The sequence below is a fragment of the Metopolophium dirhodum genome, chromosome 8, assembly GCF_019925205.1.
Source record: "Metopolophium dirhodum isolate CAU chromosome 8, ASM1992520v1, whole genome shotgun sequence".
Classification (NCBI taxonomy): domain Eukaryota; kingdom Metazoa; phylum Arthropoda; class Insecta; order Hemiptera; family Aphididae; genus Metopolophium; species Metopolophium dirhodum.
Window position 1 is genome coordinate 19173298 of NC_083567.1, and position 13353 is coordinate 19186650.

The following is a 13353-nucleotide window of genomic DNA, read 5'->3' on the forward strand; positions in this document are numbered from 1 at the left end:
TCAAATACAGGGTCATCCAAACGTGCAGGTGTGACTGGCAAAAACGGCGAGTATCACACGAGAATCCCGACACGATCCCCACCATCTGTAACGCACAAAATATAGGTATTCGTTTTATAATATAATATTATAGCGGTGTTACCTAATGCCCTAATATGTACGTAAAATACTACGCAAATGGTTAAAAAATATAAATATTCTAGGTTTAATCACACCGTATTCTAGTCCCTACGTAATTTTTTGTAATTTTTTTTTCTTTCGAAATTTAGTGTTTTATTCATGTTTCGACGCGTTTTTATACGAAGGCGCTGATGTCTGCTTATACTTTGGTGGTGTGAGCGCACGTCGAGAGTTCAGTATGGTTTGTGGTTTGGCCCGGGTAAAACAGCGCTATAGCGTTTGTAAAAAAAATGTCATCGTTTGATCAATCCTACACAGAATTTAGTTTCGTAGTGATGGTAATAATTGTATTAATAAATTATCCCAATAATTATTGCATACCATGCACTCTACACTATTATAGTGAAGTACGAGCTTAAAATAAAAGCGTTTGTCGTGAATAAAACACATTTAACCATTTAATTCGGTTAATGTTAGTTGGAAAAGTTTCGGTAAAAAAAAAAATTAAAACTGTCATGTCGTACTCGTTTTCATTAGCGTTTTAATCGATGTTTTGCTATTTTTTATATACCTAGATGTATCGGCGCTGATGAAATAATTATTGAATCGATGAGCCCTTTTGGTTATTTTAACCAATGTTGTTTATGGTGTTCACTGAAATACTATGGTATAATGGTATATGCACCTACATACTTGAATCATAATATTATTTCGAGAGATATAGGGTTATATTTTGTTTTTATAAACGCATACTCATCTTGCTGTATACTCAATATGATAAATAAGTACGCCTGTTTGATGAAAAACAATAGGGCCCAAAAAGGCGCATCATTAATTTGTTTATAAGAATACCGAGGGAGAGGTATAAAAGAACGGCTTATTGTAATATTATACTTTACGTATGGTATTGATTTAGCGGATCAAAAAGTTTATTTTATTAATTGGGTACCTACACGCGTTTACGGTTTATACAAAAAAGGTGTCAAAACTCGCCAACTAGTATAAAATACACGGTCATACACATTCGCGTATATATATATATATATATATATTATAATATGCATTATGTATATAACGTTTTCGAGATAAATCTTATGCGATAAAGTTTCGCGACTGAACTTCGAAATTAAAATGTATGTTTTGAATGTAAGTGTTGGTGTAGGTACCAACCAGGCGCAATAATGTACGTGTGTGGTAAGGAGGATTCTGAGAAGTCACCCCGTTAAGACTAAAACGAGTTATAAAGAAATTTATGTTTTGAAAACTCGTAGTAATTATAATAGTAGTTGAATATACGATGACAATGCGATAAAGACCGGCTGTATTCACGAGCAACACGACTACGTCATTTGCTTACCTATATATCTTAATAAAATATGTCGAGTGTTACGCAAGTTTATAGGTAGGTACGCCGAATTATACGGGAATACACGGAAAACGCTATATATTAACATAATATTATAACTTAAAATTATTTATTTATCGAAAAACACTCGATTAGGCAATCAGGGAAAAGTTTTCGCTTAAAAGTTAAAACGTATAATATAATAGTATTATAGTGTATGATATTCGTGTGTTTATAAATGCGTTGTCGATCGAATAGTATACTATTGCAGTATTTTCATTTTTTCGCATGCAATAATCAAATAACCTAAATATCCGAAACCAATATAACAATTATATTCCGAAATCGAATTGAATCGCGTTACAGGATAAAAAAAAAAAAAATAAAAAAATAATAATGATAAACGTCGTGGGGTCGCGGTAATATGAGGCCAACGCGATTTAATCGAAAATGTATTCAAGCGTATATATAGTAATTTGATCAACGTAAAATATGTTAGTTGCTAGGGACGTTCACATACTTTTTGATCTGTATATTATGATGGTGGCGTGAGCGGCAGCAGCACATGAGAAAAAAAAAGAAAAAAAATCCTTTTGCGTCTGTGCCCTGGTCGGGTCACACAATATCTTTACGATTTCATTTGAATAGAACACTGCTAAATCGTATATATTATATGCGTGTGTGGTCTTCGCATATATACCCCCTATATATGTTCACGCTGCACGGCCAAAACACACACACATACACACACGCGCTAAACGTAACCGTGTGTATAATACTCGGCGAAATCCTCTGCGCGAGCCCCTCAAACTACATGTAAGTTAAATGGCGCGGCGCAAACGTCGACGGTTTTCCACACCGGGTCATGCATAATTCAGATAACTGCTGCAGAAGGCCTCCTCCGAATTCGGGGCCCCGTCAAAATTCTAGGTATCAAGATTAATAACATGGTGATAAATAACCAATATGAACTTTGGTGTACGAGAGAAAAAGAAGTGAAAAGAAAACGCGGAACACTGCACGGTAGAGGAGAGACAACGGTACAAAGGTTTCGAACGATTTGGATAATGAACTATTTTTTTTATTTTTTTTTATATTTTTCCATTTCTGCTCCGACTAGAAATTTGTTTGTTCGCTTGATTTTTTTTTTTTTTTTTGGTTGGAATAACAAATCACAAAGGCATGATTCAAAGTTCAAACAAATTCATTATTTTTTGTTTTATAACATAATATTATATTTACATTGGATTAAACTTAATTACGGATTCACTTAAATATGTCACGATGACGTACTTACATTATTGACAAATAATAATAATAGTGTTTGTACAATGTTATTAAAAGCCACTTATTGTTTAAAACAAAATTATGTAGTTAGTCAACAATAGCATCGAATTTCTTAGATGTATTTGGAAATAATCTAAAATATCAATATATTGTTAATTTTTTAATATTTACTATGTATTTATTTATTTCATCCAATTCAGTTACAAATAAATAATTACAATAAATTACATTAATAATAGATGATACCGATACGTATACCAACTAAAAACAATCTTTTAAAATCCTCTGATTGGCAATAAAAAAAATAATAAAACTACAAAAACGTTTGACAAGATCTTAAATGCTAATATTATTAATAATTTCTAATTAGGTAAATATAAGGCATATGATACTATATTAGTATAAATAATCACTGGTGTGTGTGTACTTAAGTCAATGCATTAAATTAACTATTAGGTACTCTTACAATAAAATTAGGTTTAGATTATTAGTACAATTTATTATCAGTAGGTATAAGAAGTTGAATTTTCATCCTACATGGTCTTTTGAAAATTAAATAATGTATAAACTATCAGACAATAGACCAATTTTAATGTTAAACAATTATTAGGTAAATGTATCATAAAAAAATGTTTTGTCTTTTAAATTGTTCCGGTTTTTTTTTATCGTTTGTTAAATTATGGTTACTCAACCAATAGATTATGAAAATAACATATTTTCCAATTTATTGCACATTAAAATATGTGTACGTACTATAATAACTATACAAAATATACAACTTAGGTAATATTATATACAGTTACTTATAGTACGATTAATGGTTAATACACTATACTCAGTATTTATTCGTATTATGCTATCATTAGTATTTAATGTAGATTTTAAGCTGAACCAGCATGTATATTATTATTTTTATAAATATAACATGAATCTATATAGTACACGAAGTAATATATTTTAGCTTATCGACTAAACATTTTAAAACGTATAAAATATAACTGGCATCATAAAAAAATAAAATATAATATAAATCAAATATGGTAAGAAAATAATGATGTTATCTTGGTATTACGATGCTATATCATTTGGGCTTATATATAACTGCAGTCTGCAGCTTTAGCATAAATTACGGTTCCGTCATGAATAACGTCCCACGTGACTTAGTAGGACATTAACGCGATTTAGTGCAATTAATAATATGACAATTTTCGAACTAAATGAACTAAATTGTATGTTGACGATAAGACTAAAATTATTGTTTTACGGACCTTTAACATGTTTCATTTCTAGCAATAAATTAACCCTATATTTGCTGTAGGCCACGTGTTTAAGAATTAATATTATTTTTTATTACTAATATTATTATAAAAGTGCGTCGTCGAGTATAAACGCTCTCAAGTTCCAGAACAGACCTGAACAGAATCCTTTGGACTGCCATCGTCTGATATTATTCGCAACTTTTGAATGATGACATAATTAGATTATTCTGAACTCTGGTCTTGGCTCGCCGACTGTATCCCAACCTGAAGCTATAAATACATAATATATAACGATGGTAAATTAATTTTATTTATCGACAATGGAATCGTTTCGAACATTTTTATTTCTGGAGAAATGTAATTCTTTATGCCATTTGAACAAATTACACAAATTGTTTACGGAAAAAGTATTTCTCAAAAACAAATGGCGGAAATAATTCACTCGAATTACGGCTTTTGAACAGACTATTAAGACTAAATACTTTTAAAATGTATTCAAATACGTATTTAATTAGTTTCACTTAGGTATATCTGCGATATATTCGAATACTTTTACATAAATGTTTTAAATTCGATTTACTCAATATTGGCTGGGGTTTTTATTTTAAATTACTGCGCTTATATTTCTCTTCACGGTTATCGCAAACTACTTTGAATTCTGGAAACGGCATATTATCCAAAGTACAATAAATTTGTGTTCAATTTTTTTTTTTTTTATCTATATTGTAAATAATTTATAGTTTTGTACGAAACTTTTTGAGCTTTCCCACTTCTCTTAAAGTGTTTTCCACAGAACAGCAGATGTCATTATAAAACCAACAATTTCTAGAATCTGACAGTCGTAGAATCCTGGATAATTTATTATGATACAATATAATATGTATATTGAAGTTGATAAAATATGTATTATTTCAAGTTACACATTTGTAGATGTTAACGATTTGTATATCTTATTTGATATTAAAAACAAAAATTAATATTATAATACTTACAATAGAAACATATTGATACGTAGAATCTTCGACTCTTGGCCAATCATCACTCACAATTCGTCACGTTTTATAGTACTCTGTTCAAGTTAAGAAACGTAGTCGGCGGCCGACTTGTGCGCAGGGTCGTGGAAATACTACACGGATGGTATACAGATAATTGACTGCTTATTGTGAAGGGGGAGAGGGGGTGAGGGGACTAACGAATGTTGCCTGACTGCGGCCCGATGCCCCGACGACGACTACGTTTGTTAACTTGAACAGAGTATAGTATCATTACATGTTATTATATTATATTAATTAATTTATGTTAACCTAAGTTTGAGCTAAGAGCTTAAATTTTAAATAATTTAAATTTTGGAGTCTCGAAATTCCGAACTAAACTATACTTAGAATCGTTCAAATCCACAAATTTACGTTCTTGCTTCAAAACTATTCCGACAATTCTCCTATTACGTACATAGATTTAAAAAAAAATTCGAGGAAGAGGCGTTTCAACATAACTCACTCTAACTACGTAGAACACATAAATCTGAGAGGTCACTTAATAAAGTGATTCCTCCATCAAGTCTAGAAAGTTGTAGGTATATATTATGTGAGTTACAACAATATTCAGTGAACGCGTCTGAATATCGTCATGCGTATTATATAGGCACTTCAACTACTTTTAATAAATCGTGCATTTACATTTCGAAATAAAATTAAAATGATTAATGTATTAAAAAAAAAAAGTTTACTTAATATTTCTCGCATTAATCTTGCTTTTTATGAGACCAGTCGTTTTATATTTTTTGCTCATTTATTCAGCATGCGGATAATTAAAAATAATGTTCATATTGTTAAATCCTTGCGATACACTTTTTATTCGGTTTAGTTGTTGTTGTTGTTGTAGTTGGCTTAATACACTTAAAACCTTTAATTGGTCGAAACAAACTTTTATTTGTTTGTTTTTTTTTTTTTAATTAATTCCCATAGTTATGACCATAATGTTTTGCGAACAGTACAATATATTCATTCCAGAGTCCTTGAACTTGTGGTCGGACAATCACTTTAAGTTCTCTCTTCTGGTTTATTCAACTGTAGACATTTAGATGGAAATTTACCTTGTACTGATTTAATGATGAGCGGTTTGACCATATTTCGCCGTTAAATACCTACCTGTTTACCGCTATAAGTTTTAGATGGGAACTACCTATACGAGTAATAATATAAACAAGATGGTTAGGTGATGTTTCGTATTATAGTTATATATGGCATAGTTGAACTATAATCACGAATAATGAACGCTTTATTTAAATGACTATAAATTATTATTTTTATTTAACCATAAATATCATAATCAGCGATAATATATATTTATATAGTACATACATATTACATATACAATGTCATAATATTATCATGGTTCTCTGGTAAAAAAACACTAATATTTAATTCCTTCGATGATAATAAAACTATAATGGGAACCTATAATATTATGGAGTAATACAATATAACAATACGCCAAATCGAATCGGCATGGCAACATATTTCTACAATAATTAACATACACGTAAATATACAACAATGATATAGGTATAGCTTAACAGTATATATATATTATATTATTAACATAAAATAAGACCATTGATATACATATTATATACTATTATATTATTATTATGTATATCAGTTTTCTTGTTGTTTTTTTATTTATTACAAACAATGATTTACAATAATTATAGATATTATGTCAGACGCGTTAAGCCGGGCTCACACCTCACCGTATCTCGTGTCAATATTTAATATGCAGGTAACAAAATGTTGGTAACACGTTACCTACAAGTCGAATACCTACAGTTATATTCAACGCGCACGGTTTGGTGACTGCCCGACTACACTCATGCTGCAGTTGGAGTAATTTGGCGTCTTACGCGATATTTCTACGGCGGCGACAGCCATCGAATACAAAATGTTGGTGTTGTGTTTGGGAAATTAAAAAATAATAAAATTACGTATAGGTATCGAACGCGTCTCGTTCGATTATTATTGTGACGACGATTATTATTATTATTATTCGCTCTCCCGCTCTCACTCCCTGCTCTCTATATTACTATAGCCGATACGGTTCGTAAAGTGAATTTTACGGACACGAAGCAGGGCGTTGTAAACAGTATTGAATCGAATCGTCGGGTTATTTACAGTCGGCACCGTTTCGGACTCGTCGAAATTAAATTCCCCTCCTCGGAATGCGCAACACGAGAGAGTAAAACCGTTCGCGGTGGAATGCGTCGGACACTTTTTACTGTGCATATAGGCCGCCCGACATAGTTTCGGACAACTAAGCGTTTTATTGTTACATCAATCCTACGGCCGTGCCGGGGCCTAATGGCGTGGAAAATTATTATAAATCATCGAAAAAGCACAGAGGTTCGCGGAAGAGCAGTCCCGCACGCGTCCGAGACTTTAAAATAAATCCACTAAACATTTCTGAACGTAAATTCTCACAGCAGATTTATTTTTTATTTTATTTTTTTTTCACTGTTTCCCGCTTTCCCGTACAGTGCTACAGCCAAGTTCCATTTAAGCCGTTCGCAGTGATTTATGCGGCGAGTATTCTTTCTTTTCTTTTAATATTAACGAGTTACATAATATTCATTTTTCATTTTTTTTCATTTTTTTTTTATTTATGTACACATTATTATTATTACGATAGTTAACTACACTTTTTAATCACTCATCGAATCCCGTTCAAAACGGATGAGTTAAAATATAATATTACAGCCACGACCAATGTATTTTGATTCACTAGAAGAATAGGTCGTAATATTTTAAAATCGAATAGGGTCGACCGTCCGATTGGTACGTCAAATTATATATTTATATGTTTACCGAAAGCGAACGGAAAACACATGGAAACGTGTTTTGCTACGTGTAATCTCTAACACGGTGAACTGTGGTAAAATGGTTAAAATATAATTTTATTATTTCGACAGACCAACCGTGTTTAGGGAAATTATAGGTGTGTAAATTTGAGCCAAGTACAATTGAATATTCAAAAGAAATCGTTTTACTACTTTATTGTGTTTTTTTCTTCATAATGGTTATGGGTTCTCATATTATTATAGTTTATATCCTTTTAATTTTGTATTAGGCATTATAATATTATATTTATTTTCGTGAGAGAAGGTAAATACATTTATTAGTGTTTTTAGAGTGGGTACGCCGTGAACATGCATTTATAAATATATGTATATAAAAAAATTAACTATTAAGTATGATAATTCAATTCGAATTAAATTTAATCTGATAATAATGATATGAATTGAAAATCTCAATCTTCTTATGCGGAAAAAGTTAACATGAAAAAGGAAAATAATAAATATAAACTTCCTTTAAGATTCTGTACAGCATTGTTGTTAAAAAAAGATTGTAGTGTCGTTACAACGACTTAACACTAATATATTCCATTCGTAAATTAAAAATAAAAGTCGCGCTAAAAATTATTATTTCATGTAATAGTTTATTTTTTTTTGACGATATCAGAATTTGATGCAAACATATGACCTATTGCCGTTAAAAAAAAACATAGCTTTAGCACATTCATAAAAAAAAAAAAAAATTTACTAGGTACATTAATTGAGATAAATACACAAATACATACAATTAAGCAGATTACATTTTCAGCAGCGTAGGATTCGAACGGAACTAAATATGACTAGATCGGTTATTATCTAGAGCAATATTATAAGTGTTATAATTTAATGACGTCGTTTAACTTTAACGGTCCACGACGCACGGTATTGCGCCCTTCGATTACCGAACTATAACGATCGGAGAAAAGCGTCTATTACAGGGTGTGATTGTGTGTGTGTGTGTGTGTGTAATGGTCGACAAATATGAAATTATATTTTTACAATGCTATTTCTACGGTGTGGACCTGTCAACAAGAACGCACAACAAAAAAATATTACATATTTCACAGCTTTTATAACGATATAATATTAATATTATCATCGAATTATGTACAAGTATGAGTGACGGGCGCTCGTCACAAAGCGACTGTCGGTACGGCATCCAGTCGTCTACGTCGGGGGCCGGACGTCCGGACGCGGCTTGTAACCGATCTACGAGTCAGGCCCTTCGCCCACGTACCCTTCGTCCGGGCTCTCCGTGGTGGCCGGCTGCTTTTGCACGGCGGTGACGGCCTTGTGCTGACTTGCCGCATGTTCGGCGGACAAGTGTTGTGGCTGTCTGCCCGCTGTGGGTAACGCTGAGGCGCCGGTCACGAGTGGCGGCGGCGGCGGCGCCGGTGGCATCATCATCATCATGACCATCGTTTCATCGTCAAGTGTCTGCGCGGACGCGTTCGACAACGATGGTGGTTCGTAAAAAGTGGCCGCGGCCGTCGCGTAGTACGCCGCGTCCGCGGCAACTGCGGACGCCGGGTACGGGTATCCCTGCTGGTTGTACCGGATGTTTTGCGGTTCGTACCGGTTCAAGTGGTGCTGGTGCTGTTGCTGTTGCTGTTGTTGGTGGTGATGATGGTGATGATGGTGATGCTGCTGTAACAGCACGAACTCGGCTTCTTGGCACGACCGGCCTTGCGGCTTTGCCGCGTTCCGTCGGTGCGGAAGCGTCCGGTACAATGATGGTGGCGCCGGCATCGGATACTGGCCGGACGATAACTTGGGCAGTCCATAATCGGCTGGATATGGTTCGCCGGCGGTCAGCTTGCCTGGCGATAGTTGCAATTCGTACGAGCCACAGCCGCCGCCGGACGGGTATACGGCACCGGAAGTCGACCAAAAGTCTCGGCCGCACGATGGGGGCGGTGGTACGGTTATCTTGTACACCTCGTCGGTGGCGTCGCGGTAGTCGCCACCACCATTGTCCCTGATCACGGTGGATGCGTCGCTGATCAGATCCGGATTGGCCTCCAGGGTGGTGGTCGCGGTCGTCGTCGCCGGATGTCCCTGGGCCACGTGCACCTGCTGGTACGCGTCGTAACCGCCGCCGCCGCCCACGTGCATTACCTCATGCACTTCGTAACCGGCAGACGACCCTGGGCCGGCGGCCGCGTCATACTCGCCGTACACGCTCACGTCCTCAGCCGACGACAATTTGCCGTCGACGGTGGACGAAACGGTAAGGTTCACCGAGTCCGATTGTCTGATGTCAGACGTCGTCTTGGCCCCCTGTCCACTGTTGGACGGGTCGTCGGCCCCCGCATCACCACCCCCGGCGCCGCCGGATTTGCCGCCCGGTCGCCCGGCGTGGTCACGACGCCGACGGCGTTTCGCCACTAGCAACCGGCAGCTTACCGCGCAAACCACCGCCACGGCCACAAAGCACACCGAACCGGCCAGCACGATGACCAGCAGGGCTGGTGGGGGCTGGTCCGGCGGATACGAACCAGCCGCCACCTCGGACGGTTCTTGTATCACGCGCACCGTGAAGTTGCACGCGGCCCAGCCAGCCCGATTTTCGGCCACGCACGCGTACGTGCCGTTGTCCGCGGGGCCGACGTCCTCGACGGTCAGCTCCACGCCAGCTGACGTAGTGCTGTTGGCCACCTGTCGGCCCTCGAACCACCACGATACCCGCGCCTGCCCGGCCGGCGTCACCCTGCACGCGAGCGTCACATTCTTGCCGGCGTCAGTTTCCACGTACTCGGGGGACGCAGCCGCTGCCACCGGAGCGCACGCCAGCTCCTCGGCGTCCAGCTTGCGGATGACCATGCCGCGCAGTCTGTCCGGCCCGTGGCAAGTCGGCTCGACCGTGTGGGGCGCGCTGTTGTTGTTCAACCACTGGTGCACGTCGCGTAGCCGGCAGTCGCACGTCCACGGGTTGTGGTGCATCTCGATGCCGTGCAGCGACAGTGGCAGCACGACCGCGCCCGCGCTCTCGATTCGCACTATCTGGTTGTGGTCGAGCCGCAGCCACTCGATGCTGTGCAAGCCGTCGAACGCACCCGGCTCGATCGTGGACACCCGGCACCGGCTCAGGTCGAGCACCGTCAGGTAGGCGAGCCGCTTGAACGCGGCCGTCCGTACCACCGTTACCGCGTTGCCGCTCAGCACTAATTTCATCAGCTGCGGATAGTCGTCGAACGACTTGGTCGGTATGTCGGTGATCCCGTTGTCGGACAGGTCCAGCTCGACCAGGTTGGACAGTCCCTGGAACGCGGCGTCGTCCACGTACGTGATCCGGCACCGAGCCATGAAGATCTTCTGCAGGTTGGACAAGCCGGCTGACATAAACCGGCCCCTGGACAGTGCGTCCATCGAATTTCCCGACATGTCCAATACCTGGGTGCCGACGTCCATGCCATTCGGTATGGCTGACAGGCTCCGATTGACGCACTCGACCGTTTGCTTGCCACCTTTCCACTTACACATACATCCAATGGGGCAGCCAGCGGCCGTGGCCAGCACGGTGGCCATCACGGCTGCCACGAAAATCATCGTTGTCGTCGTAGTTGCGGTCGTCTGGGCCACGCGTCGACGTGGCACTGTGTCTGTGGCGTACATCACGCCGGGCGGCGTCGAATCTTCGGCCCAGTCGCTGACTCTGCCAGCCTGAAAGTCATGGCGATTTCTGTGCTCCCGACAGGATGACTCTATCTCCTGGCCGTATCCTCGTGCACCACCTGGTTATCGATACAACAGCGTCTGAAAAACAAAAAAGTTATAATATTATTATCTTTAATCGATTTTCCTCCAAAAGGATTTAATATGTTGGACGATTAGTATTCAAGGAACTATAGTTGGTGTTGTTATCTTATTCAATAACAAAACGAAATCTCGAAAACAACCAAGACTTTGTAATGCGTGAGCTAGTATTCATAAAGAGTGGTATAGGTGGTATGGCTGTAACATAGTTTATACAAGGATTGAAGTTTAGTCCCTAAATATAATTCTTATTATTTATATGTTCTGAAATTTGTATCATTGGATGCAGTTGACAGTTCGTATTGGAAAGGAACTGTTAATCTATTTGTGAATCATTAACATTCAGTATATTTATACTGAAATAGTCGATGTAGTACTAACATATTCAATATTTTATTGATTTGCTTGACAATAATTTCTATTTTACTCCTTCAAAAATAACCGATCTACAATAAGTATCCCTGGTTGCCCCGAAAGTTGGTATGGCTTATAATTAATATAATTCGGGACATTATGTTCTACACTCTTTGGTTTCTTTTTCAGATATAGTATATTCGAATTTTTCCTAATTTATCAAAAATTGGCTCAATTCAACTGTATTATTAAAAAACCATAGCTATATAGGTACGGACCTATTTCAATACTGGTACACATGTCACATATCATTTGATTTTAAACTATTATATGCTGTTTAGTATTTAGAATTCTATCAACATAGTTTTAGCTAACAAACACACAGTTTCCGCTCGGGTGGATCTACTATTACTTGCATCCACACATTTGTAATTACATAAATTATGTCCATTAAACGGAACTTGTCTTTTGGGCTTTCGATTTGCTTAATGACAAGATTTCCATTTCAGTTAACATTCAATTATTTATTGGATAACAGTTTGCAATGAGTCAATCTGTTTTCTATAAGGTCAGAGATATTTTATTATAAACATATGAAATATTTCAATAGTGGCATTTATCTCTCCTACCTACTACTATCTTTGTTTGTAAATAGACAATTTTCCTCCCTACAACACGGTTAGCTTTTTGACTTCTGGATGATAGGAACATTTTTTCGAAGATAATTTCTATTAGTGCTGTCTTAGGATTCATGATGATCGTAATACTTTTGTCAACTGGGATGAAACTTTTAGTCTTATATTGAATATTTACAAATGTCGGTGAAGGGTATTTAATAGATGTCACTACCAATAACTTTTTCTTATATATTGATGGTTCTAACTGGCTTTCTGTAAAAACAGTTTTAATATACCTACTATATTGTGATCTTGGGTTAACTTTCACTTCGCTACTTTGTCACTATGATCCCATTGAAAACGCTATTTACAGAGCTCTCAACTTATTGGGTTTCATCAGAAGAGTTTTTAGTTAGTTCAAACTCTCAATCTCTCCGAAATTTATTTAGTGTTACTTGTTAGACAAACTGTTGTGAGTGGCTAAGTTGTATGGGACTCTCAGACAGCTAATGCTAGTCAACAAATTTAACGGGTTAAATGAAAGTTTTTATACTTAATTGAATATGCATTAAATACACATTTATATCCTCATAGCAATTCTAACATAATATACAGAATTCCCTATTTATCTAATGCGATGGTATGCCATTATTTTTGATTACTTATTCTTATTATATTTAATTTTTTACATTTATTATTTCTCTTTTTTATAGTGTTGTATCTTGTTAC

At 37.3% G+C, this 13353-nt stretch overlaps 1 protein-coding gene across 4 annotated transcripts in view; it reads right to left on the reverse strand.

Annotated features, from left to right (window-relative positions):
* Window positions 1–6238: 6238 nt before the first annotated feature.
* LOC132950227 (leucine-rich repeat-containing protein 4B-like) overlaps window positions 6239–13353 on the reverse strand; it is a 355161-nt gene continuing 348046 nt past the window's right edge. For all 4 annotated transcript variants that reach the window (XM_061021548.1, XM_061021549.1, XM_061021547.1 and 1 more), the window contains one exon: window positions 6239–11653. In XM_061021548.1, the coding sequence (XP_060877531.1) occupies window positions 9107–11512 (2406 nt within the window). In that variant the 5' untranslated portion in view covers window positions 11513–11653 and the 3' untranslated portion in view covers window positions 6239–9106. The remainder of the gene's footprint in view (window positions 11654–13353) is intronic.